Source organism: Mchenga conophoros, linkage group LG14 (assembly GCF_057382185.1).
Source record: "Mchenga conophoros isolate Kocher_MC1m ecotype Shallow Benthic linkage group LG14, M_conophoros_male_GT1.1, whole genome shotgun sequence".
Taxonomy (NCBI): Eukaryota; Metazoa; Chordata; class Actinopteri; order Cichliformes; family Cichlidae; genus Mchenga; species Mchenga conophoros.
In genome coordinates, this window is record NC_140539.1 from 15,995,727 (window position 1) to 16,021,613 (window position 25,887).

Sequence of the window (25,887 nt, forward strand, 5' to 3'; positions counted from 1 at the left end):
GGCTACGCCTGCTGCAGTTGTGGCCATGGTCTGGCATGTGCACCTGTACATACGGATGTCTGAAATATAAAAAATTGCCAAAAATGAAAGAAAAATAAATAAATTTGACAACAAAATCAAAAATGTGTGGATCAGCTGAGGCTCTCAACTACAGGGAGTGCAGAATTATTAGGCAAATGAGTATTTTGTCCACATCATCCTCTTCATGCATGTTGTCTTACTCCAAGCTGTATAGGCTCAAAAGCCTACTACCAATTAAGCATATTAGGTGATGTGCATCTCTGTAATGAGAAGGGGTGTGGTCTAATGACATCAACACCCTATATCAGGTGTGCATAATTATTAGGCAACGTCCTTTCCTTTGGCAAAATGGGTCAAAAGAAGGACTTGACAGGCTCAGAAAAGTCAAAAATAGCGAGATATCTTGCAGAGGGATGCAGCAGTCTCAAAATTGCAAAGCTTCTGAAGCGTGATCATCGAACAATCAAGCGTTTCATTCAAAATAGTCAACAGGGTCGCAAGAAGCGTGTGGAAAAACCAAGGCGCAAAATAACTGCCCATGAACTGAGAAAAGTCAAGCGTGCAGCTGCCAAGATGCCACTTGCCACCAGTTTGGCCATATTTCAGAGCTGCAACATCACTGGAGTGCCCAAAAGCACAAGGTGTGCAATACTCAGAGACATGGCCAAGGTAAGAAAGGCTGAAAGACGACCACCACTGAACAAGACACACAAGCTGAAACGTCAAGACTGGGCCAAGAAATATCTCAAGACTGATTTTTCTAAGGTTTTATGGACTGATGAAATGAGAGTGAGTCTTGATGGGCCAGATGGATGGGCCCGTGGCTGGATTGGTAAAGGGCAGAGAGCTCCAGTCCGACTCAGACGCCAGCAAGGTGGAGGTGGAGTACTGGTTTGGGCTGGTATCATCAAAGATGAGCTTGTGGGGCCTTTCCGGGTTGAGGATGGAGTCAAGCTCAACTCCCAGTCCTACTGCCAGTTTCTGGAAGACACCTTCTTCAAGCAGTGGTACAGGAAGAAGTCTGCATCCTTCAAGAAAAACATGATTTTCATGCAGGACAATGCTCCATCACACGCGTCCAAGTACTCCACAGCGTGGCTGGCAAGAAAGGGTATAAAAGAAGAAAAACTAATGACATGGCCTCCTTGTTCACCTGATCTGAACCCCATTGAGAACCTGTGGTCCATCATCAAATGTGAGATTTACAAGGAGGGAAAACAGTACACCTCTCTGAACAGTGTCTGGGAGGCTGTGGTTGCTGCTGCACGCAATGTTGATGGTGAACAGATCAAAACACTGACAGAATCCATGGATGGCAGGCTTTTGAGTGTCCTTGCAAAGAAAGGTGACTATATTGGTCGCTGATTTGTTTTTGTTTTGTTTTTGAATGTCAGAAATGTATATTTGTGAATGTGGAGATGTTATATTGGTTTCACTGGTAAAAATAAATAATTGAAATGGGTATATATTTTGTTTTTTGTTAAGTTGCCTAATAATTATGCACAGTAATAGTCACCTGCACACACAGATATCCCCCTAAAATAGCTAAAACTAAAAACAAACCAAAAACTACTTCCAAAAACATTCAGCTTTGATATTAATGAGTTTTTTGGGTTCATTGAGAACATGGTTGTTGTTCAATAATAACATTATTCCTCAAAAATACAACTTGCCTAATAATTCTGCACTCCCTGTATATTTGAATCAGGTTTGGAAGGAAAAAGAGAATCGTTGAATGAGGAGTGGCAAACAAAAACAAAAACTCACAAAATGCTTCCCAGTTATAGCAAAGGTACTCTGTGGTGCTCATATTGTTACGACATTTACTGCAGTGGCCCACATTCGAATCTGTGACAGCTGGAGCTTTTCTATTGAATGTTTTTACCAAAGTGTATAAAGTGGCAACAGATGCATCCATCAGTCATGTTTGTTTTTCTGTAAATATAGTGTTCTAGTCCTTTCATGGTTCAATGTCTTAGGGAGCATTTAGCTCGATATACTGTTTTTGCATTTTGTTGTAAGAGTGTATCGAGATCGAATATAGGAAGGAATGTATATAGTATCGATATGCACAAACTTTACACTTGTGATATTCTATAGATCCAAATCATGTATAGACTGCCAAATAGATGTTTATAGTAAATTAAATTAATACAAGTAGTTTATTTTGTTTTGTTTTTAGAGGCAGATGTTTTTATCAGTCTTATCTTGTCAGGGCTCTGTGTGCAGGCGGATGGAGAGGAGGATCCAAATGCGAGACTCTGAGACTCTGGAATTGAATTGAGACTGAATTGAAACTGAGAACCTTAGCTTTATTGCTGGCGACAAACGAAAACGTGAACAGAACAATGACACCGAGAACTGAACACACAGGCATAATTCTGAGGGTACGACGCAACACTGACACAGAGAAACACAGGGCTTAAATACACAGATGGCAGTAATCAAGGGATGAGAGACAGGAGGGGAACACACCTGGGAGAAATCACAGCTGACGAGACGTAAACTGAGCACACTCACATACGATACAGACCTACACAATAAAACAGGAAACTCAGACACATGGAACCAGACAAGACATTGAACTAAACAGACAGCTTCACAAACAGACGGGGTGACACCATAGACAGACAGAGATACAGACGCAGACTCAGACCGAATGTAACACGTAGAACTCAAACAATAATAATAATCATGATAATAAATTGGAAAATGATAATAATAAACTTGGACCATGACATATCTAATTAGCAGCACACACGTTTGATCTGTTTTGACAGCCAGTTTTGCCTAATTGGATGACTGAATACTGCCTGTTGGATGGGAGCGATTGCGTGCACGATGTTCTTTTGTACCGGATGAAGGTCTGTTGGACTGAAATATTGTGTTTTAATAAAATAATGGTAAGTGAGACAGTGCGGACAGTGAGGTTATTATTTAATTGTCTAATAAAGGAGCAAATGCCCAAAAGAAAACATCTTTAAAAAAGACCACTGGGTGGTCCGATCACCGCAATACTGAACTTTAACCTCCTAGGACCTGGCGTCCACATATGTGGACATCACATTTTGGGTTGTCTAGACCAAAATACCAAATTTTGCTCTACAAGGGTCTGATATCCACTTACGAGGACATTATATATATACTGTTCTATCGAAATTTAAAGCGAATGTCCTAATTTGTGGATCTCATTTCTGTCAGAAACAAAAATCATGTAAAAAAAACAAAAAAACAAAACAAATCACGTAAATCTTTGTTTTTACTTTTTTTTTTTACAGGTCACAATCAGCTCAAATAGCAAAGAGAAATTAAAAATGCATGCCATGAAAGAGTTCAGGTCTTAGGAGGTTAAAGATAAACTGTATGAACTTGAAGTTCCTCACACTGTCAGGTGGACTTTAAAATAAACTGCGTATAACTTTTGTGTTGTTTTACGCCTAAAACCAAAACCCAAACTGAAAGCTGCTGCCTAGAACTTCTGTAGCTTTATGAAGAGCTTCATATCTACAACCATCAATAGGTAGACCAAGAAAGACAGAACAGCAGAGAGGTGTGTGTTATATGAAACCATTAACTAAAACTCCTCAGGCACCTGTCTCTGTTTCTGACATCAAGTTTTAATCAGATTTTAGAGAGACGGAAAATTTTTTGTTTTGTTCTGAAGCGTGAGAAGCAAGTTTAGCTTTAATCCATCAGCGCTCAATTTCCTGTCGTCTCGCTCCGAGATTTGCCAGCGGAAGAACGTTGACGTGCAAAAGAAATCAACTTTGGATGGAAAATACCTTATTAGGTATTTACTGGTCCTTTGTGCTGGAAAACTGGCTGGTGGAGTGTTAGAAGTGAAAATGATAATTGTGCTAATTCCAGAGGAAGCATCAGTCTTTGGTACAGACAGAGGGCTCGTTGTATTTGACAGCGAAATTCCTCACATCATGCTCACAGGCACACACGCTCACTCGATTAGATCAGATTCATGTTACTGTTGGTGTGACAGGATACTAATGACTAATGCAATTTTAATGAATCAAACTGAGTGGAATCATTCATCTCCACATCTCCGGGGAGCATAAGACTACCGTGCAGAAATATCCTTATCTCTGAACAACTAACCACATCTCACTACAACAATGTGTGAGATTTTATGTTTCTATAATGTTGTTAAAACACACATTTACGAGAAAAAAAGCAGATCGGTTGATTTATGGGGTGATCGTGGCTCAAGAGTTGGGAGGTCGCCTTGTAATCAGAAGCTTGCTGGTTCGAGCCCCGGCTTGGACAGTCTAGGTCGTTGTGTCCTTGGGCAAGACACTTCACCCGTTGTCAGAGGGCCCATGTCCGGCAGCCTCACCTCTGTCAGTGCGCCCCAGAGGGGGGTGTGGCTACAATGTAGCTGTCATCACCATTGTGTGAATGGGTGGATGACTGGATGTGTAAAGCCCTTTGAGGTCCTTTGGGACTAGTAAAGCGCTATATAAATACAGGCCATTTACCATTTCCAAGGTAATACATTGGCATGCAAAGTGCACAGCAGTGCGTAAACCAATCATGAAAATGTCAGTTTTCATAAGATCATGGCTGATAAATTATTATCAGTAACATTGTAGTGTGAAGGTGATGTCTGTGGCTGTTGGGACATAAGCACAGAAACCAGTTTATTTAGATGCCTCTACATTTACAGGCTGCTTTTACAGACTCTGAGGGCTACGAAAAATGCTCCAAGATTTATTCTGGTTTCTGTAGGAGTGATATTTGTCTCTATAGGAGGAACAGGAGGCACACAGTGAGTTTCACTGTTCTATTCTCAGTACACGTGGAAAATTTCATCCTTATTTCAGTGCATGCATTACCATAGTGTTCACGCTGAACTTAGTGTCTTGGTAATTAATCTAATTTGAGAGGATTTGAGCTTTGTGACATGGTGTGTTGTCCTGCTGGATTGGCAGCCATGGTTATAAAGAGACACGGCAGCAACAATAGTCAGGTAGGCTACAGCATGTAAACAATGGTGGGCAATCCCTTACACCATTACAAGAGAGTTTACAAAAAATACAGACATCCTCGTCTCCATATCTTGGTTGGATTTAGTGGTTATTTGAGTTGCCTTCCGCTCTAGGTCGTCTTGAACATAAGAAGATAAAGATTGATTCATCTCCTACGGGATATTCATGTGTCCAGTTGCTTACACACAGAGATCAACTCAATAAATTAACAGTTTAAAGAGTATAAATGTTCAACTGTTGTTACTGCTGGAAGGTAGTGTGGGGATCAGGTCATGAATCTTTTGTCCTGACAAATCATTATAAAATCTCTTGATAGTAGAAACAAAAGATCTTCTAAAGCATTCTGTCCTAAAGCACTTATCATCTGATAAGGTGACCGCTTAATCTACTTTTATGGTCAACCAAACTCCTGTGGAAAGGATGACTGTGGTTTTCAAATATGGCATTCCTTCTTCTCTGTACACCTTTCCATCACAATTCCCAATGAGTGCACAGTTCTACCAATCCCCACGCCAGCCTTCTTCACCAACTTGTCTATTCTCCTAGCGTCCTTGTGCGTCACACTGCCTCCCCAACACACGTCAGTAAAAAAGAAGACCTTGGCAACACCAGCAGGCCATGTTGAAATGCACTGATTTGCTGCCAAGTCATTGGCTGATCAGATATTTGCATTAATGAGCAGGTGAACAGGTATGCTAATGAAGAGGCTGGTGAGTACATATCCCTGCTGTACTATTTTTAATCTTTTTTGTGCGTAAAGTACAAAAAAGGGTGACTGTTGACTTTAAAACCAAAACTACTAACATTTATTGTATTGTACAACCCTGCTTGGAGAACACAGAGCTGTTTCTACTGTAGGTGAGAGTAGCACACCTTCGAGGCAAATGTCAGGGGACGAAGAACCCACAACGGATGACACAGCCGTCATCCTCTTGTTCTTACTGTCAGAGGAGAAGAGAGGGACTTATCATAATGCAAGACGAGAACACAATCTCCATATGATAATGCCATATTTTAATTCTATTAGGAGAGACAAACACAAACAAGAGTCTGGCCCTTGGGAGGACTGCTGTTCTCTGTGGGCCTTTGGATGACTTGGCAGGGAGCTTTTTAATAGGTATCAGGTGGAAAATAAAACAAACAGGGTGCTGCAGCGAGTCCTTCCAGAACACAGTGACCTTTTGTGAAAACACAAAGATCATCCGCACTGCTGCTTTTAAGTAAGCCTGGCGATGTCACCAAACATGCTTTGTATTGATTTGTTAGCAGGTATATGGGACATAAGCAAGGCACAAAAATGTAATTAATATACTACACAGGTTTTCTAGACAGCTAAATATAAAAATACAATGGTTGCCCTTTCTTTTAGTGTTTGTTCTGTTAATAATAATAAGAAAATAGTAGCTGTTGTCTCAGCACTTTAATCCTCCTAGGCTTACAAAGCCGATCCGCAGTGAGGATCAATTCCCTGGGGTGCAAAGGTTACCACTGACCTTCATAAGCTTTGCAGGTTTAAACCCCCGACAAGCTTATTCTCTTCAGCATCTTCTAAAGAATAAGAAGATTTAGTGCATAAGGGCAGTCGTGAATTTGTTATTTAACTGGTAAGTTGTCGCAGCAGCACAATGCGGACAGCAGAAAGAGTCAGATCACAGATAAACCTGTTTAATGATGACTCACCTTATACGACACACTGCCATTATACAAACTTTGATAACTCTGCTACCATATTACAGGTTCGGCAGGCGCTAATGTGCATTTAAGCTAAGTGCTAACATCAGTATGCTAAAACGGAAACAATGGTAAACTAGCAGATTTATATTCATCATTACTTTTCTGTTAGTACAATTTATTTAACTTACTTGTTTAGTGCTGAACTTCGACAGGGTCAAATACAGCTATTTACGCATGTACCACGCATGTACCACTATTGCTGTGCTAGCTGTTGCATTTTACGAACATTTGCTAATTGTTGAGCCTCTGACTGCCCGTACTAGAATCTACTAGATATGGCCATTTAACAGTTTAAACAAAATGGAATATCACATTTTTCTGATTGAACTAAAGTAGATGATTAACCAGTCAAAATTTTGGCATCACTGTTCGTATTGTGATGACGCTAGCATGGGAACAAAATTAAATCTTCTTTTAGAAAAGCATCAGTGATTGACAACTTGCTTGTTAGAGTTGTGTGTTTTGTGTGATGTGCTTTGGTCTTCATTCTTTTGAAACCAGACATCAGGGTTTAACTTTTACAGTGTCTTTGCCAGAGTTGGTTTGTTTATTTATACAGACTAATGAGGGAAGGGCTAACCACATAATGTGCCGGTGTCGTATACTGTACTGCATAATGATGCGAGGCTTTGTGTCTTTTCTGTAATCAGTTTCAAAAGGAGTAAGGCTTGTTTGTGACAGCTCTGCAGCTGAAATCCTGGCCACTGGAATAATTTACACAGAACTATAAAAAAAAATCAAATAATGAAGCAGCAGCCGGGCAGTTCAGACAGAAATCAGATGTCAGTTCCCCTACAAATGCAGTTTTTACACAAATCGCTACTGAAAACTCAATAAAAGCCAATTTTAAAATTGTATTATTATTATTTTTTACAATCCTTCACTTCACAACAAAATATCACTGTTGGAGTTTGACCTAAAATATATGACATTTAATGAGGTGTATGCTGTTGGGTGGTTGTAGGTTAGCAAATGCCTAAAGCTGAGAGCAGCTCAGTGGGAATCAGTCACTCAGTTAGCCTGGCTTTACACAGAGAAGGTCATCAAGCTGAGAAGGGAATACATTAGGCCAAGCTTATTCAGAACAGTTTCTATTCGCAGACAGAGTAAAAGTCCCTACGCATACTGCAACAATTCAGCAGCCACATTTCAGCACAGTTTCCACACAGAGTTTTTATTTATTCAATTTACATTGATACACATTTTGATAGTACCATGCAGGTAAGAAATAAAAATGCCTCTGGATGAAATATTATGCTCGGAATGAAAAAGCTCCAGGCAGGGTTTCCTTAAAACAGCCTTCACTCTAACATTAGCTTTTAGTCCACCCACACTAAGAATACAGGTGCTTTTAGGGAAACACGGTCTAAAGCAGTACAGAAAGGGATGGTGAGGGGAAATATAAGTACAAAAACATATTCTAACACAAACACCAGCTAGACTTTATGATATACGGGACATATATGGCAGGACAGAAACCATATCGTTATTACTCTATTACTTAGTTATTGATACAGTAGTCGAATATTAAATAATAGCATTTATAATTATAGGGTAAGGAAACTTCACAGACATGTTATATGATTAACAGGCTATTGCATTCCACCCCCCACCCCACCCCCAGCCCCATCGCAACCCTTTGAGTTCCAACTGGTATGAATTTGTTTTACATGCAAATGTCACACCGTCGTCGCTGTGCCGTCACTTCCGCCCGCCGTCCCTGCACACAGTGACAGAGCAACATGGTGCTCACTAGGACTTTTCATCGCACTTCTTCTTCTTCTGGAACTTTCTGAACTGGGACTGGATGGTGACAGCTGCCTTTTCAGTCTCTGGGTCGTCCAAGTCGATGTCAAAGTCCTCTGGCACATCCGTTTTGGATGCATCTGGAAAGGAAAATGAAAAGGTGTTTGAACCTTTCATCAGTGTGGACAAAGTTGGAGTTTATCCCACGGTCAGGTAAGGCCTCTGCTCTGAAAAGCGATTTTAGATTAGCAACCTTAAGGACAGAGGTCAAGTTGTATTTTTCCACTTATTGACATCTCCGCGGGACCGTTTTTGGATCAACATTTAGAATTTAAAAAGTTGTTTTTTGAAGCCTCATCAGCATATCCCGATAACAAGGCAGTGCTTACTGTAGAGAGATCACTGCTTCTGTTAGTTTGCATGACTTAATGGTCATATAAGGTCTTTCAAGACATCTGCTATATATGATCAGCACTGTGTGGACATGAGTAAAGTTTAGGCTTTTGTTAGCAGTTCGGCCTTCATTTGGGCTCATAGGTACAGATCAACAGAGCATTACCAAGGTGAAAAGGCATGCACACAGGTGCTGATTTCCAAAGCTGTGGTCTTTTCCGTAACCTGAAGTAGTAATGTGTAGACAACTAGTCTAGTGTGAACATTGGCAGGACATAGCTGGCTTGATCTCATAATCTCTCAACATCAGCTTATGTAATACTGCTGTAACTAACTACTACATTATTACCTGAGTACTCAGTAGTTACAGATCAGACCACATCTTTTGGCACAGCCGAAAAGTTTGACTGAAAACATTTGACAGTGTAGCTGTTACAGATACTTAAAGATGCTTTTTTTGGTATTTCCTGCTACTGTTAAAAGACTTTTGCAATGATGACACTCACATGCACAGATAATATGTAGCATACACAGAAACACACAGAGTTCTGTCACAACATCATATGATATGGGTAAATAATAGTGGAGCAGGGCTTCTGTGAGGGAATCGGGCAGAGTGCAAGAAATAAGTTGACGACCAGTTCTTAATCCTATCTGGAGCTCAACCAACACTGGCAAAAAGGCCACGACTGTAATCCCAGTGAAAGCAGATCATATATATGCACACTACCAGTCAAAAGTTTGGGCACACCTTCTCATTTAATGTTTTTTCTTTATTTTTGCTACATTGTAGGTACATACTGAAGACATCAAATATATGAAGCTAGATATATGGAATTATGTAGCAAAGAAAACAATAATTCTAAATATGTCTTATATTATATAAATCTCAGAAGAGATGAGCCAAGAAACACAAGGAATGGACATTAGACCAGTAGAAATCTGTGCGTTGGTCTGATTAGTCCAAATTTGAGATCTTTGGTTCCACCCACCGTTTGTTTGTGCGACGCAGAAAAGGTGAACAGATGATCTCTACATGCATGGAAGCTCAATGAGAGAAAGGCAAGACTGTGCAAAACAGTAATCAAAGAAAAAGGGTGGCTGCTTCGAAGAATCTAAAATATAAACATGTTGTGAGTTATTCCACGCTTTTTTTGCTTACTACAGAATTCATGTGTTCATTCATCTACAATGTAAATAGTCATGAAAATAAAGAAAAACTATTAAAGAAAATGTGTGACAAACCTTTGACTGGTAGAGTATATATATACCAAAATCAAATCAGTGTTAGGTTATCATTTTAAATTTCTACACAGTGGAAAATACAAAGCATTTGAATGTCATTCCAAAAAACGTTTAGTTATATCTAACTGCATAATTTTAGGGTAATATGTAGTATGTATTTTAACTAGGTTTTAAAAACCTGGTTGTTATTGTTATTATTGTCCTTAATATGGTCAACAAGCATTTGTGCATTTTTATTACCTGACAAACGGTTAGAAACATGAATAAATAGCCGATCGAGGAGTAAATGAGCAGATGAAAATAGCTGTGGTGTTACAGAGAAGAGTTTTGGTGATTAAAATGATTTCCTCCCTGTAGGTTATATGAAGGGAGGCTATCAGAAGATTTTTCTCAAGCAGCATTCACTGTGGCTCCAACATATATCAACAACAACAACTTTTGCCACCAAGAATAACAGTCTAGAAGAAAGTAAAAGTCTCTCAGGCCTCCTGAAAATAATAATCATAGCATTGTTTTTGCCATGTAAAGAATAACTGTATACAATTTTTACCATTTTGCATCTGTGATGATTAACGATCCTCAAACACAACCACAAGTTAGGTGGTTTTAGCCATTTTATTTTTCTGAGCAACTAATGAGTCACCAGCAGAGCTCCACATGAAGTCTAATGCATTTTGCTGCCTTACAAAACTTCTGCAAAACATTGATTGTCTCCAGTTTGATCAGCAGAGAAACACACGACAGAAGAGCAGAGGAGCGACTCGTGTATTGACCGTGCAGCTAATCCTTGGGTTCCCTTGAGGTTGAACTTGAGTACCTCTCTCTTGCTGCTCAAGGAGAAAACACTAACCTCTATATCAAGTCGCACTTTGAATCCAGCATTAATTGATATTGAATTTTCCAACGCTCTGATGCCTGCTGTTTTCATCCCAGCGGCATTACCTATTGAGCTGTGCCCTCTGCCGTGTCAACATGTTCGTAATCTTTGCAGTACGACTGGATGAGATCTGTACTGTCTGTCTACAGAGGAAGGTGAAAGGATGGATCTGATCTGATGCTGCCTTCAAGTGCTTGAAGGGATCATGTCAAGCTCAGCTAAATCATAAAAAAATCAAGTCCAGCTTGTTTGAGTCAGAAATGCATCCATCAAAGAGCTGACCTTTTTATAATACATTAAAATCTCTTTGTCCTGGTTGAATGCGGTCAGTTTATGTTGCAAAAACTGCTAAAAGATTTGATTAAGAATCCAAGTGGCATCGAAGGTTCTACTCCTTTAAAGCTACAGACAAACATAGAATCGTATTCATACATATCACATTAAGACCTCTGTAAACTGAACCCAGAAAAACAATTTCACTAGTGACAGGTGATTTGCAAGGGGCTCACTGAGTGATCTGTAGGCCTGCATGACTGTGGCTTTAGCAATCATTTTTTTTCAGCGACTGGCATCAACCACATTTCAGGGAATATTCATTTTAACCTCACAGCAGTTGTCGTTGGATGGCCGTGTATTAGGCTACGTTCACACACAACACGTTCTGTTTACGGAAGTAAAAATGGCGGCTACAGAGCTAGTGGGTGTTGTTGCAATTTCTGCACAATCGTAACCGACAGAATTTTGACAAATTAATTAGAGAAAGAAGGACACTGAGAAAAAAGAGAGCCCGTGCTTTAACAATGGCCACCATGCTTTCTCGTTTGTCTTCTCCGGCGCTGATAATTGGCTTCTGTCTTGCGTCAGTGAAGTAAAAGAGGGATTTAAACAGCAGTCGCTTTCTACAACATCAGATATGTATCGGATTTAGTATCAGAAGTGACCAAGGTCGGATTGGAAAATATCTGATTTGTGCTGTTCAAACTGTCATACCATGATCGGATATGGGTCACATAGGGTCACAAAAGTCAGATTTGATGCGCTTTCGCCTGCGGTGTGAACGTAGGAAAACGTGTATTTTGGACAAAAATGGGCAAAATTAACGCTGTAACCAAAACTGGCTTTTCTCACTATACAGTGAATTATACTGTATATCGTACATGGACCAAGGAGGCTGCACCAGTGAGAGTAATTGGGACAGTTTCAATACTAGTGCATAAGCACAGTAGACATAAAGTCAAACCTGTTTAGAAATGGATAAGTTACTATTCTAGTTTTCAATATCATGTCTCAAAAGATGCTATTTTGGTCAATTTAATCAACATTTGTCCAAGTATGTAGAAACTATACCACTCCTATCATTGTGAGTTGAGAACTGCAGAGCAAGGAAACGTGAATGAAACAGTTGATGCCCATTGGCTAATGCAAGCACGATTTACAGTACTTTACTAACACTGTGCTACTTCGATCCTGCATGGATGTAGCTTCAATTTTAAAGGTCTGAAAAAAGAAGCGTGTTTGAAGGCCACCAGATGGTGACAGATGTGGTTGCATAAAAATGGCTTTCTGCCCCGACCTCTGTAAACACTGTTGAGTTTATGGTCTCAGTCATTCATTTTGGGCCATGTTGAATAAAAACTTCAGCCTATTTTTTAAAGTCTTGGTCATAACATGTTTCAAAATGGAGGATTTTCTGTGGTATGCTCATCGGCTAACGACTTATGCTTACTTTCATAGTGGGAAGTCAAAACAGGACTTCGGAAACTAATGGGTGACATAATGGTAGCGACATTTATCCTTTGTGCTCTCTGTGGGCCTGAGGGGAAACTGCTATAGTGAATTAAGAGCAGTAATGAAAAAGTATTTAAAATAAGATTTATGAACATTATTAACAAGGGAGGAAAAAAAACACGTCTTCCAAATTACTGAAAGCAAATGGGCTCACCTCTGTGTTCGCCGCTAGTCATGTCAGTCAGAGCCACATGTCAGCTATGTTACCTAAGCACCTTCATTAGCAATGCCCTGACTCGCTGTTTGTGTTTTGTCGATCAGCCATCACGCACGCTGCATGACTGACCCACTCATTCGCCCACTTTGTTTGGATGATTATAAAAAAAAATTCATTTAAAAAAAGAAAGAAAAGGTTAATTAATCTAAAAATAAACGAATAAATACATACAGTAAATAAGAGAATTAATACAAGGATAAATCAATACAGTACAGATAAAAATATAAACATGTCTTGTAATATCTACATTTAATACTTTGTGTGCTTTTATTGGGAACATTTCCTTCCTTCGTCCTCATATTGAGCTTCAGCCTGTTAGAATTTGTGATTTTCTCAGACACATTCCCACGTTTCTAGTTTCCTCTGTCAACACGAGCAGCTGAATTCTTTGGTTTGTTCACTCTCATCCACCCATCCCACCCATTCATGAGCTCTGCCTGTCTGCCATGCATATGTCCCCCAGTTTGTCCACTGTCATTGTGTTTCATTTGCTTCTTGTACACCACTGCTTCAATCTCTGTTATTCTCACTTCTAAAACTAAATAGAGAATAAAACCCACTAAAAATGGCATTACCATGGCAACATTTAGTTTCTCTCTGCAATCAACAACTGCAAACTGGAGTTTTGCACAGACCCAACACGTCGTCGTCATCCCGATGAATGCTTGGAGTCTTTAGGATGGATTTTCTTCTGTTTTATGAGACAGGAAGCCACGGCTGAATGTGACAGTGACAGATCATTCTCCTCACTTTGTGGATTCATCTCCTGCTCACGACACAAATTACAGATCATCAAACCCATTACCCCTGTAATATCTGCTGTCGGGGTGCCGCACCCGCTCGTCTGGTTTTGTACTTTCAGCAAGTAAAAGAATAAATAAACAAGTCCATGGTGCTGTTGTGTGGTATCTGCTGAAATTTAGGCCTAATTGCTATGAGGTCTGAAGCTAAGGTGATTTAGTTTAAATGGAATAGATTCATAAGAGTCATGATAAGACCCTCCTTGGTTGGCTTTCTTTCAGAATGCCTTTTAAAAGCCGCTTTGAAGCCCACTGAAAGTTGGGACATCTTATTGATTTCACTGCTTAAAACCAGTTGAGCCATGAGAGGGATTTGTGTGAGCCGGGGACGAGAGACATGAAAGAAGGCTTACAGACCTTGAGACAAAAGAAAGTGATTGTTGAAAGTAAAGTAGAACTTATTAAGTTTTCGCACAGCATGTAGACGGCTATTTTAGCCCACGTTACTGCAGCAAGTTATTACATCTGTGAGTAAAATGGTCTGTGCTGCATATTTTTGCTGTTGTTGCTAGCAGCATGCCACAAAGACACATAATTTGCTCCTATTTCTTTAATTGAACCTACAACCTGCAGTGTGTTCTTACAAAGTCTGAGTAACTAGACAAAAAGGATAAAAGAGGAACTGGCTTAAAATAGACTACAGCGGAAGACCAGTATCTGCAAGTAATGTCCTTAAGAAATAGGAAAAATAATAATAATCCAATACAGGACCCGAGAGACGCATCTTTCCCTTCAGTTGATTTAACTCCTTCTCACTAAACCCCCATCTGAAATCTTCTCAGTGAACAGGTGGCTGCAAAGAAGCCATTCTTAAGGAGGTGAAACAAGGAGAAAAAAAGATGAGCTATGCTAAATTACACAAGAGCTGGACTGAAAGACACTGTCAGGTCTGATGGAGTGATGGTTCCAAAATCGAATGTTCTGGATAAAATCATCTTCAGTATGTATGGAGGAGGTCAGGAGACAGGTGAGTATCTACAGCCATCTGCACTGTGGCTGTTCTGTCATGGGGATCAATTTCAACCAGTGGTGTTGGAGATCCCTTTAAATCTGATGGAAATATGAACACAGAAAAGTACCTCAACATTACTGGAGCAGTGTGGGATCGTCTTGACAGCGAACAGAATAAAAGGCAGCCAGCATCCAATAAAGAGCTTTGAATGTCCTTCAAGAAGCCAGAGAACTATTCCTGAAGACGACTTAGAGGAATGACAAGAAAGCTTGACTCGGGCTTGATTCAGGCTGTGTTGCTGAAAGTGAAGGTTTTTGTGTCAAACATTGACTTTCAATCTCATTAGAATTGTAGAAATTTTATTTCCATGTGTTACAAAATCACTGCATCTATTTCTCAAATGCCACAAAATAGAAAAATGCAACACATTTTTCCACGAACTTAGTGAAGATAAACAATCTAGATCTTTTGCTTCTAAATTCTTCACTTTGGGTCTTATTCTCAGAAAGCAGTGTGCAACACACCAGGAATTATAACTGGCAGGAATATGCAGTGAATACCAGGGGTGACAATGAAACACCCGACAGCCCCTTCACAGGTGTTACACAGCTGTAAAAAAAAGGGTTACAAAATAGTAAAATGCTGCTTCTGGTGCTGAAAGGATGAGATTTGTATTTACGTTTTGTTTGCGTTCTTGTTAACTATTGTGGGTCTGTAGCTTACAATATAAAGCATTGTTGGGATTCTGCTATGTTGGCATCATCAACAGTAGATGTCACAGTGAATGGAGGTTTATTTGTCAAGTATGTAACTTGAATCAGTGACACTTACAGCATATAAGATCATAAATTGAGCTTAAGAGTCTAAAGTGTGGCCTGGACTGTATCATTATACAATGCTATCAGTAATATTGATCAGGTGACACAAGGGGAGGCATACTCTGGCATCTGATTTGCATAGCAAGAGATAAGACGCAGTAAAGAGACACCTTATCCAAATGGACCCAGTAGTGCAATTGCCACATATACACCTGTGAAGCTTAAAGTAGACTGGGAATCCTTGAGATAGACAAGAAGCAAGAAATGTCCTCCAGCTATCAGAACAAGCCAGTCAGAATTTTTAAACGTTTTTGGCATTTTTTACCATGGCACCTCTAAATTTTACACAAAACGAATAACAGAGTTGCTGAAAGATCTGGACTTGAAAGAATTTTGTTTAACTATGACATATGGTGCACACAAACAGAACCTCCCAAGAGGTTTTAGCCTCCCAAAGAACAAAGCGCAATAGAAATAATATAACCATTTTTTTAAGTCAATTTTCATTTGTGTGAACATACAAAATATTTTTCACATTTTTTGTCTATTAAATTTCAAAAGATAACTAAAAAAAGACTCCTTAAGAAAGGAAAATGCATCTTAAGTAAGGTAACACACGCTGTTCCCAGATCAGTTGTGCTCAATTGCAGTCACCCTACAAAGACTCATTTGGAGCCATGAAAAATCCTCATATGTACTGTGTGCATATATATTTATGTGGGTAGAAATGTGTGTGTACAGTTTAAAGCCAGCGTGAAAGTCAAGGAAACATCGTCAACCCCTGAGGCCATGAGACACTAGAGAGGCGCAGAAAACCGCGAGAGAGACGATCGATATGCGCATAAACGTGGAGGACCATGTCAGCATCGATTGGTACGGTTTTCCCCTTTATGTCTACTTTTTATTTTAATGTTTTTTCTCTTTCTTTGGCAAGGAAGCATCTGTGTAATCTACTTGCACATGGCATCAGATTTGAAAGAGGAAGCCAGAAAACATGGTGCATTCAAAGGCCTGAAGAAGAAATACTGTTTGTGTTTTCAGCTCCTGAAACAGAAATACAGTGTGCATTCAATAACATTATCCAACAGAATAGGAAGAATTCGTTATGGTTATAATTTAGTACAGTAAAGCTAATTAAAAAGTATGTAGAAAATGGGTCATCTTCACTTTGAGGGCTTGTCACAAGCTAATTATACAAGGATGACTTTGATCTCTAAGGTGAGCCCGCTTGAAATTACGCCTGTGCCTGTTTGAAACGAGGGGGAGGGGCCGTTGGTGGAGCAGTTCCACATTGTTCTTTAACATTACTTTGCAAGCTTAACATTTACATGAGGTAACTGAGCTGTTTTCATGTGTCATGTCCCACATGAATAAGCAGATAACAGGGGGCACTTCCCATATGACAGCATCACTGTGCCCCATCCTTAACTGCTACTGTCAGTGTGGTTTGTTCATGAAGTATCATGTAAAGCTGTGGTACTAACAGCTGTTTCAGTGGCAGGGACAGTCTGTGTCGTACTTGGGCTCATAAGGTCACTGAAGAAATGAAACATATGGTACAAACACATGACATCTGGACTCCAACCACGTCTGCCAATGTCACAGAAGCCCACTAAAAGGTTCTGAATAGTACACTGACTTCAATATACACCGTCACCTGTTCAACTACTCATTAATACAGATATTGAATCAGCCAATCACATGGCAGCAGCTCAATAAATTTAGATATGTAGACATCGTCAAAACGACCATCTGTAGGGTTTATAGAGATCGGACCAAAAAAACTGTTAATTTCCTTGAAGAATAATTTTCAACAAGAATTTTTTTTCTGATTACAACAAGACTGTAACTAAATAAAAAGGACAAAAAATATGATAAAAATGTATTGATACATTTGTCAACCAGTAGAAGTGAGATGAAATTCAAGGGAGACGAGATCCAATCAGAACTAACTAAGTTGCGTAGATGCGAGTTGAGTTGGGAAGTGATTTTTTTCTCCCTGTTTGCCATGAAAACATAAAAAAATGTCAACGCTAGGATAGATTTCTGAAATCTGAAAGACTTAAATAACTATTTAAAATGCAAGTCACTACAGTCAACCTGTTGTGGACGAAGCATAAATGAGTTGGATGAAAGAATGAAAACAGAGGCCTTTCACCTAGGACAATGAGGTTTGTGCGTAGTGAAAAAAACAATAGTAATATTAATTTTTACTGTTAATAGTTTAATGTTTTCAGTTTAACTGCCTGGTTGTGTTCAGGTATTGTATAGCTGAATAAAGGCTGGGGTTAAAATACGCCCTTTCAAAAACATTAACCGTGTATTCAAGCCCTGAAAGCACAACTCTCCTACATGTGACATTATAAAAATGTGCCTGGCTGTGCTCTTCACCTAGCTGCTATTACAATTTGAGCATAATGCACACCAATCTCATGTTTCTTTTGTAAGGTTTTCATTGTCTGAATCATTCAATCGCACACATTCACAGTTGCTTTGACTCTACTCTCTTTCAAGCACTGTTAATGTCAATATAATACATGAATTTCTCAAATTAAATGGCTACAGGGAAGCTAACTGAAAAACTTTAAAGTGAAAAGTTTTGTATTTTACACGTTTAAGTTTAGTCATTTTAGCTAAACAGGCTGAATTATTCTGTAAATGAGGTGAACCTTGAAAAGAAATATAATTACAGATTAGTTTACACATCAAACTCTAAAAGCCTCAAATGAAGGTCCAGGTTCCTCTGCGGTTAGATAAACAAACCTTACGATGGTTTTGCACTAAAGTAGTAAAATTAGCAAAATTTCATCATGTTGCATCATGAAAATAAATAATATTCCAGCTATATATTTAACAAATAGCAGATAGGACACCCTGCAAATGACCTCTTCTGATCAACATCATTTGCAGTTACTTCTGTTTTATCTATGTCAGGTTTTGCATATTATTATCACGCTGCAGACTTTTTTTGTACGTTTAAAACAATAAGAGCCTGTTGTGTCACTTTCTGAATCACTTTCTTTTAATAAGAGTGAAATATATGAGCACCAGCAGCCAGCACTCTCTAACTCTTTATGCAGAAAAGCAGAAAAAAGATTCATTTGTATCCACTTGATAAACATTCAATCTGGCGTCCTTATCTTTGCAGTAAACACTTGCATCCTCCACCCGCTGGTATCAGGGAAACAGCCCCTTCTGCATCTCTGAGGTGCATCACAGCTGCATGTACTTAAATGTACCCAGTTCAAAATGAGTTCCAGTGCATATGAATACATCTGCTTGTGGCTGTCCTTGAGCCCGTGAGAGGTTGCCTCTAAAGACTGTGCTGTGGGCGAGTCAATAGCAGCGTTACTCCCCCTCCCCACCCCCTTCGCCCACTCTCTCTCTCTCCCCCCACATCTCTGTGTATTAAGAAACACACTTCAGACACGCTGGGAAAGCAGTTTTTACAGGCTTCAAATTAATTTTCAAGGTCAGACAACAAAGGCGCATTCTGTGTTTGTGTATGTGTACTGCGGGCCGTGTAGTTTCCTTCACTTTCTCTTTTCATTAAGTGAGTGAAATGCTAGAGCTGAATTTTAAAGGCAGTGAAAAATTAGTCTCCTGCATCACAGTGTTTACCCTGCTCGAGATAATCCCGTTAATTGCTGTTGGTGAATAATGTAGCTGAAACAGCAGCTCGGTTTAATTGGAGCGACTTTTTGTTTTATTTTAGACGGGGTCAGCTGCTGCGTGAACTTGGTTCCAAGCTTCTCTCAATCGCAAATGAGGATGCACTTTTCAAACGCACTTTCCAGGCAGATTACTCCCTTAAGTATTTCTAACTCTTTCAGGTGGATAATATAAGAAATTGAAACATTGGAACAAAAGATTTGCTTTGATTCTATTGAAGTTGTATTACCTTACAATATAAAGTGCCTTGAGGCGACTGCTGTTGTGATTTGATCCAATAGAAATAAAACTGAATTGAAGTTGCTTTATGTAACTTTATCTATACAATACATCATTATCTTTGCAAAAAAAAAAACCTCACCATCACACTCATCAACTAATTGCACATAAACTGTAATATTTTCTGACAATACTGCCTGTGTGTAATGCAACAAACGTCGGTGTGTGTTTGCATCTTAGGTTTTTGGGCCATTCCTTTGAGTTTTAGAGGTTTGGGAATTATTTTTGGTCTAATGAAATGTTTTCGGTTTTAGTCCTATGGTATTCTGTGTTTCGAGTTTAAGGTTATTTCCATTGTATTATATTCTTATTTCTGGAACTGTATCTGTCCCCTCTTTTGTCACCTGCCCCTTGTCTTGTCTCTTTGAGTAGTCAGCCTTTGTCACTGTATTTGGTTAACTTTGGTCCGTCTAGGTCATAGTGTGCATGTGTTTATCTTCTTATTCTATTCTGTGATCCCTGTTATGTCTCGCTCTCTGGTCTCTCTGTTAGTTGTCTCAGGTGAGTCATCTTTCAGTCACGTTTGTGTTCTGTTCCTGTTTCTAGTGTCTGTTTCTGAGTTTGTTATGTTTCCTGTTTTATTTTGATAGTCCTTTGTCTCATGTGCATTGAGTTCCTGTCTTCCGTGATTCCCTCCTGTGTATTTATTGTCCGAGTCTCCCTCTGGTCTTTGTCGTTGTCATACTTTCCCCCATGTGTGCGTGTTCAGTTTTGTAACTTGCAAGTGCTTGATTCCTGGTTAGTCTGAGTTTCTGCATAGAGTATTTCGCTCCCCAAGCTCTGGCAATAAATGCTGTTCAAAGTTCGGTCGTGTCTCCAGATCTTCAATTGGGTCTGCACTCTGCCAGCCACATATTGGCCACTTTTTTGGCACCTTTGGGTTTTGTGTTTCTGAATTTTGTTGTTTGAATTTCTGTGATTTTGGAGTCTGATTCCTGTATGATTGTGAGTCTTAGTTTGAGTCTACAATTCATTTTTATCCATTCAGTTCAGTTCAGTTTGTAATCCCAACAAACATTTCATGGTTGTATAATGGTCAACTGGCCGTCTGTTTGGTTTGTTTTTTTACATGTATGAACAATGGCTCCAAATTTAACCACTGCAGTGACGTCGGTTTCAGGTACTTCTTCAGGTTGCTTGGACATCCTTATTAGACTTTCTACCAACAGAAAGCTTAAGAATTGTTTCCTACTTACTATAGATTAGAATGAAAAAACAAAACATTTTCTAGTTTGCGTCAGTGGTGACGCAAACTCATTATCGCACGCTTCCAGCCCTGTTTTCTTTCCTATTGAGGTGTTTATACACACAAGGAGCTGCACCCCTGGGTTTATGATGCTGACATCAGGGACAGAGCGGTGATGCTTCTAACAGTCGAATGTGTTACCATCTTCATTCAACAAATGAGGCCCAATTTACATGTGCACAAATGTAAATGACTTAAAAGTAGAGAAGGTGTGTGGCCATCTATTAGCAACTAACCAGATTGGTTCTCTAGGAAAGACAAAGAAAGTGTAGAAATACATGGAACCATCAACAGTCATCTCTCTTTTGTTCGAGTTTTCAGACATACCACGACTGCTTTGTCTGCTTTGCTTTGTTTGGCATCAGGTTTTTAACTATGTTTCCTGTGATGTTTTGATTTTTATGAGTTGCAGTTTTAGCTCCACAAGTGTTTTCTCTCTCATCATCTTTCTCTCTCTCTCATAATCTTTCTGATGATGCCTGTTCTCCTCTCTCTGTCATGGCTACTGTTTAGCATTCGTCTATTTCCTGTTTTACTTTGAACTTTCTTTAATGCCTTGTGTTTGTTGTACTTCGTGCTTTGTGATTACATACAAAACTGCTCCACTGTGTACTAGTTACACATTCGCCTAACAAGCAAAAGATCCCCGGGTGGAGACACAAATCCCCTGGGGGTTGCACCAGGAAATGCATCTAGTGTTAAAAATCTGGGAGCAACCGACAGTATCCTTTTACAGAGCAGCTGTTGCTGCACAGAACACGTCACGTCTTCACGAATTTCTATGGTTTGAAAATATAGCTCCAAGTGATTTATTTTTTGTGAGTTCAGGACTTCTGAGTGTGGCATGCCTAATTAAAGCAGTCTCTACTTCATTTAAAAAAAAAAAGAAGTTTTTACATGACTAACATATCTGATTTGTGACATACAGGTGTCAGTGTAACAGCGGTGCTGTTGAGTTTTAATGCAGTTTCCCACAAATAAAGTGAATAAGATCCGAGATTCACTGTTTTATCTCATAAAAATAGCGCAGCCTACTTGGTCCCATCTCAATCCGTGATGCGCTGCTGAGTCAGGGCATCAAATCAGCGCCATGATTTAGAGAAGGTGAAAGCTGGGAGGATATTAGTTCTCTCGTTGAAGCCTTTATTTGCTCTGCTGTGATGGGTTTAATGACAGAAAGCTCAACAATAAACATGATTTGTAACGTGCTCGGTGCACAGAGCTGTGCTTTATTTCCCCCAGGACTGAACTCATACAGGCCGTCTGTCTCTGCTCAGGGAGGCAATCATCAGAGAAGTGTGTTTACAGACACTGGTGGTCATCTCACTTTTGTCTCCTGGTTTTTAGGGTGTTTTTTTCCAGCTGAATCAGGATATCAAAGTTGCAAACAAACCTCTTTGTCAAATAATGTAAAGCCATAAAGTATAAGCAATATAAACAAGGTGATCTTCTGTCAAGCAGGGGAAGAGATTATTATATTGTTCTGAATAATAAGGAATAATTTGATAAAAATCACATAATCTCTGACATTTATCAAATGTTCTCCATGTTATATATGATGACATCATTCCCTGAACTCTTGTAAGAACAGATCTGATGGAAAGCCTGAGGTGAATTTGTGTCTTTGTGCATGTCCTTCTCTCCTTGTTGCTGTCCATCTACTGTCATCTGTCTTCTAAAACCATCCTATACTGTAAACTCCAATCTCCTCTCCCCTAAACCAACAGTTTGTTTCCCCTAAAATAAATGTCCAAGTATATTCCAAAGGAAATAACAAACAAACATATCGTTTTGTGACTTTTTTACCTTGTCCTCCAGAAGTCTTATTGTTGCCAGCAGCAGCTCCAGATGTTTGTCTCTGCAATACAAAAAACAAAATGTAAGAGTCAGTGGAGCGCAGATTTCTTCTCATTTTAATCCACCAGACTTTACTCTGACAGCATCCTGTCTTTGTATCCAAAGGGCCTGAGTACGTGCCACTGGTCTGTGCTCTTATTGGTTATTAAGACCCAGTCTCATGATTGCTTCTGACATACTGGAGGCTGCGCTGGCACGCCTTCCCCATGACAGCCAGAGGGGGTCTTAAATGTGGCCACGTGGGCTGGGCAGTGCAGGCCCTGTGGACCAAGGAGCCCGTGACAGTAGAGACAGTTTACAGTAAGACAGGGACTGACACAGTACCCGAGGGGTTGCTCTTTACTATGACTTGTCACTGTGACACTACAGAGGTCACAATAGTAGCAACATGTTTTCTTTTCTCACTATTTATGAGATAATATAAGTATATCTTATACAGCCTCATGCAGCTGGATAAGTACTTAAACCTTAGTTTTAAATAAGGGCTTAAACGACAACTAAATGAGGATGTGTACATTGTAGGTATAGTTTTATTGTATAATAAAGTCCAATTACATTATGTACCTTCATTCTAATACCACATTTCACATCAGTTTATAGTATTAACAAGTCAATAGTATTTTGCACAGGTCCAAAACAACCTGTTTGCTAAATACACTTTAAATAAATAAAATCTAGATGTTACATAATACAGATAGCCACGCTTAGCTGATATAGCATTATCATTATGCCCTTAAACACTAAAGCAGCGACATTTATCTAAATGCCATGTCTCATTATCCAACAGCCATTTATTTGCCACATCATATTAACTCTGTATTCCAAACACACTCGCTTTCCCCCATCAAACTGCAAATAAGCACTAATCTCTAGAGAAATAACACACACACACTCGCACACGCTCAGTTAATGTATGTAATACCCATTTCTGCCAACACAACATGTGATTTTCTCAGCGTGTACATAAAGTGAGCCCAAACACTGGGGAGTTTGAAAAGTTTTGCCTCGTAATGAGATATCAGTCTGCTGGGAAAATAAATGTTCATCTTTTTTTTAAAATATCGCTCATAAAAACAAGTTTATGTAAGAAAAAAACAACTATATAGCTCTTGGTAGTAAAATGCCTTCATTTGTATGTTAAAGTGTTTGGGATCCAGACAGGTACTCTCAGCATTAGAGGCATGAAAAGGGTAAAACATTATAGAAGAGTATAAGAGTGACACTTCATCACAGTGAGCAGATTAGGCAAAGCTATTCTTAGAACCATATTATAGCTTTTAATATGCAGCACAGCAAGGAAGAGAGGGCACATCATCATCATCATAAAGGAACCAAATAAAAGAAGTAAAGACGGATTAAGGAAAGGAAGGGAGGAGGATGGGCTGCAGCGAGGAGCAACATCTCAAGCCTTTTGCTTTTTCCTCTTTTTTTTTGGTGAGTAGCTGAGTGTCAAAAGCCAGCACACATTTTGATCAGTCGTTGTCCAATGAAAAAAACTGTGACATCCTTGTAAAGCTGTGTGCGTTCATATTATTAAAAAAAAAACATCACAAATCTTTTTGTGTCTTTATTTTGAAAAAAAAAAAAAGCATTTAGTTGATACTTTAATGTTGGTGATTAGTCAAGCAAGCAAGATAATTCACTTCCACAGCCTATCAGCAGATGTCTATTTTTAAAAAATATATTTATATAATTTCTTAAGCTTCAGCTGGTCCAGAATTCAGTTGCTTGTATTGTCACTACAGTCCACTCACCACATCACTCCTGTTCTGCAACAGCTTCAATGGCTCCCACTTAAATTCCACATTAATTTCAAAATGTTTCTTTGGCCATTCAAGCCATCCACAGCCTCGCCCCTCCATGTCTGTCTGACCTTCTCCAGGTTGCCACTTCCCCTCGCACTCTTAGATCTTCTTCCTCCCTCCACTCGTCTCACAAGAATAGGGTTCAGAGCTTTCAGCTGGTCTCCTCCCTGGCTTTTGAACTCATAATCTTTAAATATTAAATATTATAAGATATAAAATATCATTTTGTATTTTTTTTAAATAGCAGGTTAGCTTAACTTCGCTTAAACCCTGGGCACTAAGCCTGTCAGAGAAATAAAGTTTTTCTCTGGAAGCATGAATATGATGTCACTGCACTTTTATTTACTTGTTTAAAAATATATTTTTGTCATTCAATTATTGACACGAAGAGCATTCCCTACAGTGTTCAAAATTAATGGAGCTAAAAGCAGATAGCATCAAATGATCCTCTTGTTTGCTGCTCCACCATATCAGCCCATGCTAATTAATTCAGTATTAGCTATCCCTATCCCCAGGCCTGTGTTTGGGCCCGCCTTGGTGGCCCATTTATCTTCAGAGCCACAACCGAAGGGTTCTGTGGAGAGAGAGCGTGCAAACACTCCTAACTCACTGTCACTTTAATAAAAATCATTATGCACAGAAAGTAGACACCCTGGAGGAAATGCTCACTAGCAAACTTTTAGTTTAAATTTCTGCTGCTAATAACTTTTTTTTGCAGTGCGATTTCCATCTGAAGCCACACACATGGTGCAAGGCTCGAAAGTCCCCCGTGCAATCACTGTGAGTCGATTTGAGCTCAGACATGTGCAGTCGAGTAAGTTTCTTGCAGGAAATCACTGCAGAAATTACAATGTCACTTTAACATCAACAATATGCATTTTCATATTCATAACCAGGGTGTGAGCTGTGATCGTTTCTCCCTTATGTATTGAGGAGGAGGGGATAAAGAGAGGAGAGCAGGATCAATACCTCCCTTTGCAGTTAAGATGTAGTCTACAAACATTGGCACTGGGAAGATAAATGACCTCAATCCACTCTCTGACTGCCTCCTGTGGTCCGGGGGGGGGGGGGGGGGGGACGACGACTGAGACTTTCAGCCTGAAGTGGGAGTGACCAGAAACCAGATCATCCAACATGCATTATAACTGGTAATAGTTCAGAGGAAGATTCTGTCCTGTGATTGGTTAGCCGGTTGTTAGCTAAAGGAAGACTTTTTTTAAAAACCTCAAAAACCATCAACATGCAGACAGTTTGGGCTCTTTCACTCAGTGCAACTCTTATTACTAATACAAGTCAATAAATGCCTCAGAGATCAATGCAGTGATTATATCTTCAGAATGTGTTACAGATTAAATTTTACTTTTACATTACTTCATAGTTCCAGCTTTTTAAATATGCCAGTTTGCTACAATTCCTTTTACCAATTCTGATCATTTA

At 39.4% G+C, this 25,887-nt stretch overlaps 1 protein-coding gene across 1 annotated transcript in view; it reads right to left on the minus strand.

Moving 5' to 3' along the window:
- Nucleotides 1–7,902: 7,902 nt before the first annotated feature.
- pcp4b (Purkinje cell protein 4b) overlaps nt 7,903–25,887 on the minus strand; it is a 41,134-nt gene continuing 23,149 nt past the window's right edge. Inside the window, exons 2-3 of the mRNA XM_085245512.1 lie at nt 22,595–22,646; nt 7,903–8,641 (exon numbers count right to left, since the gene is read on the minus strand). Of these exons, the coding sequence (XP_085101638.1) occupies nt 8,508–8,641; nt 22,595–22,646 (186 nt within the window). The 3' untranslated portion in view covers nt 7,903–8,507. The remainder of the gene's footprint in view (nt 8,642–22,594; nt 22,647–25,887) is intronic.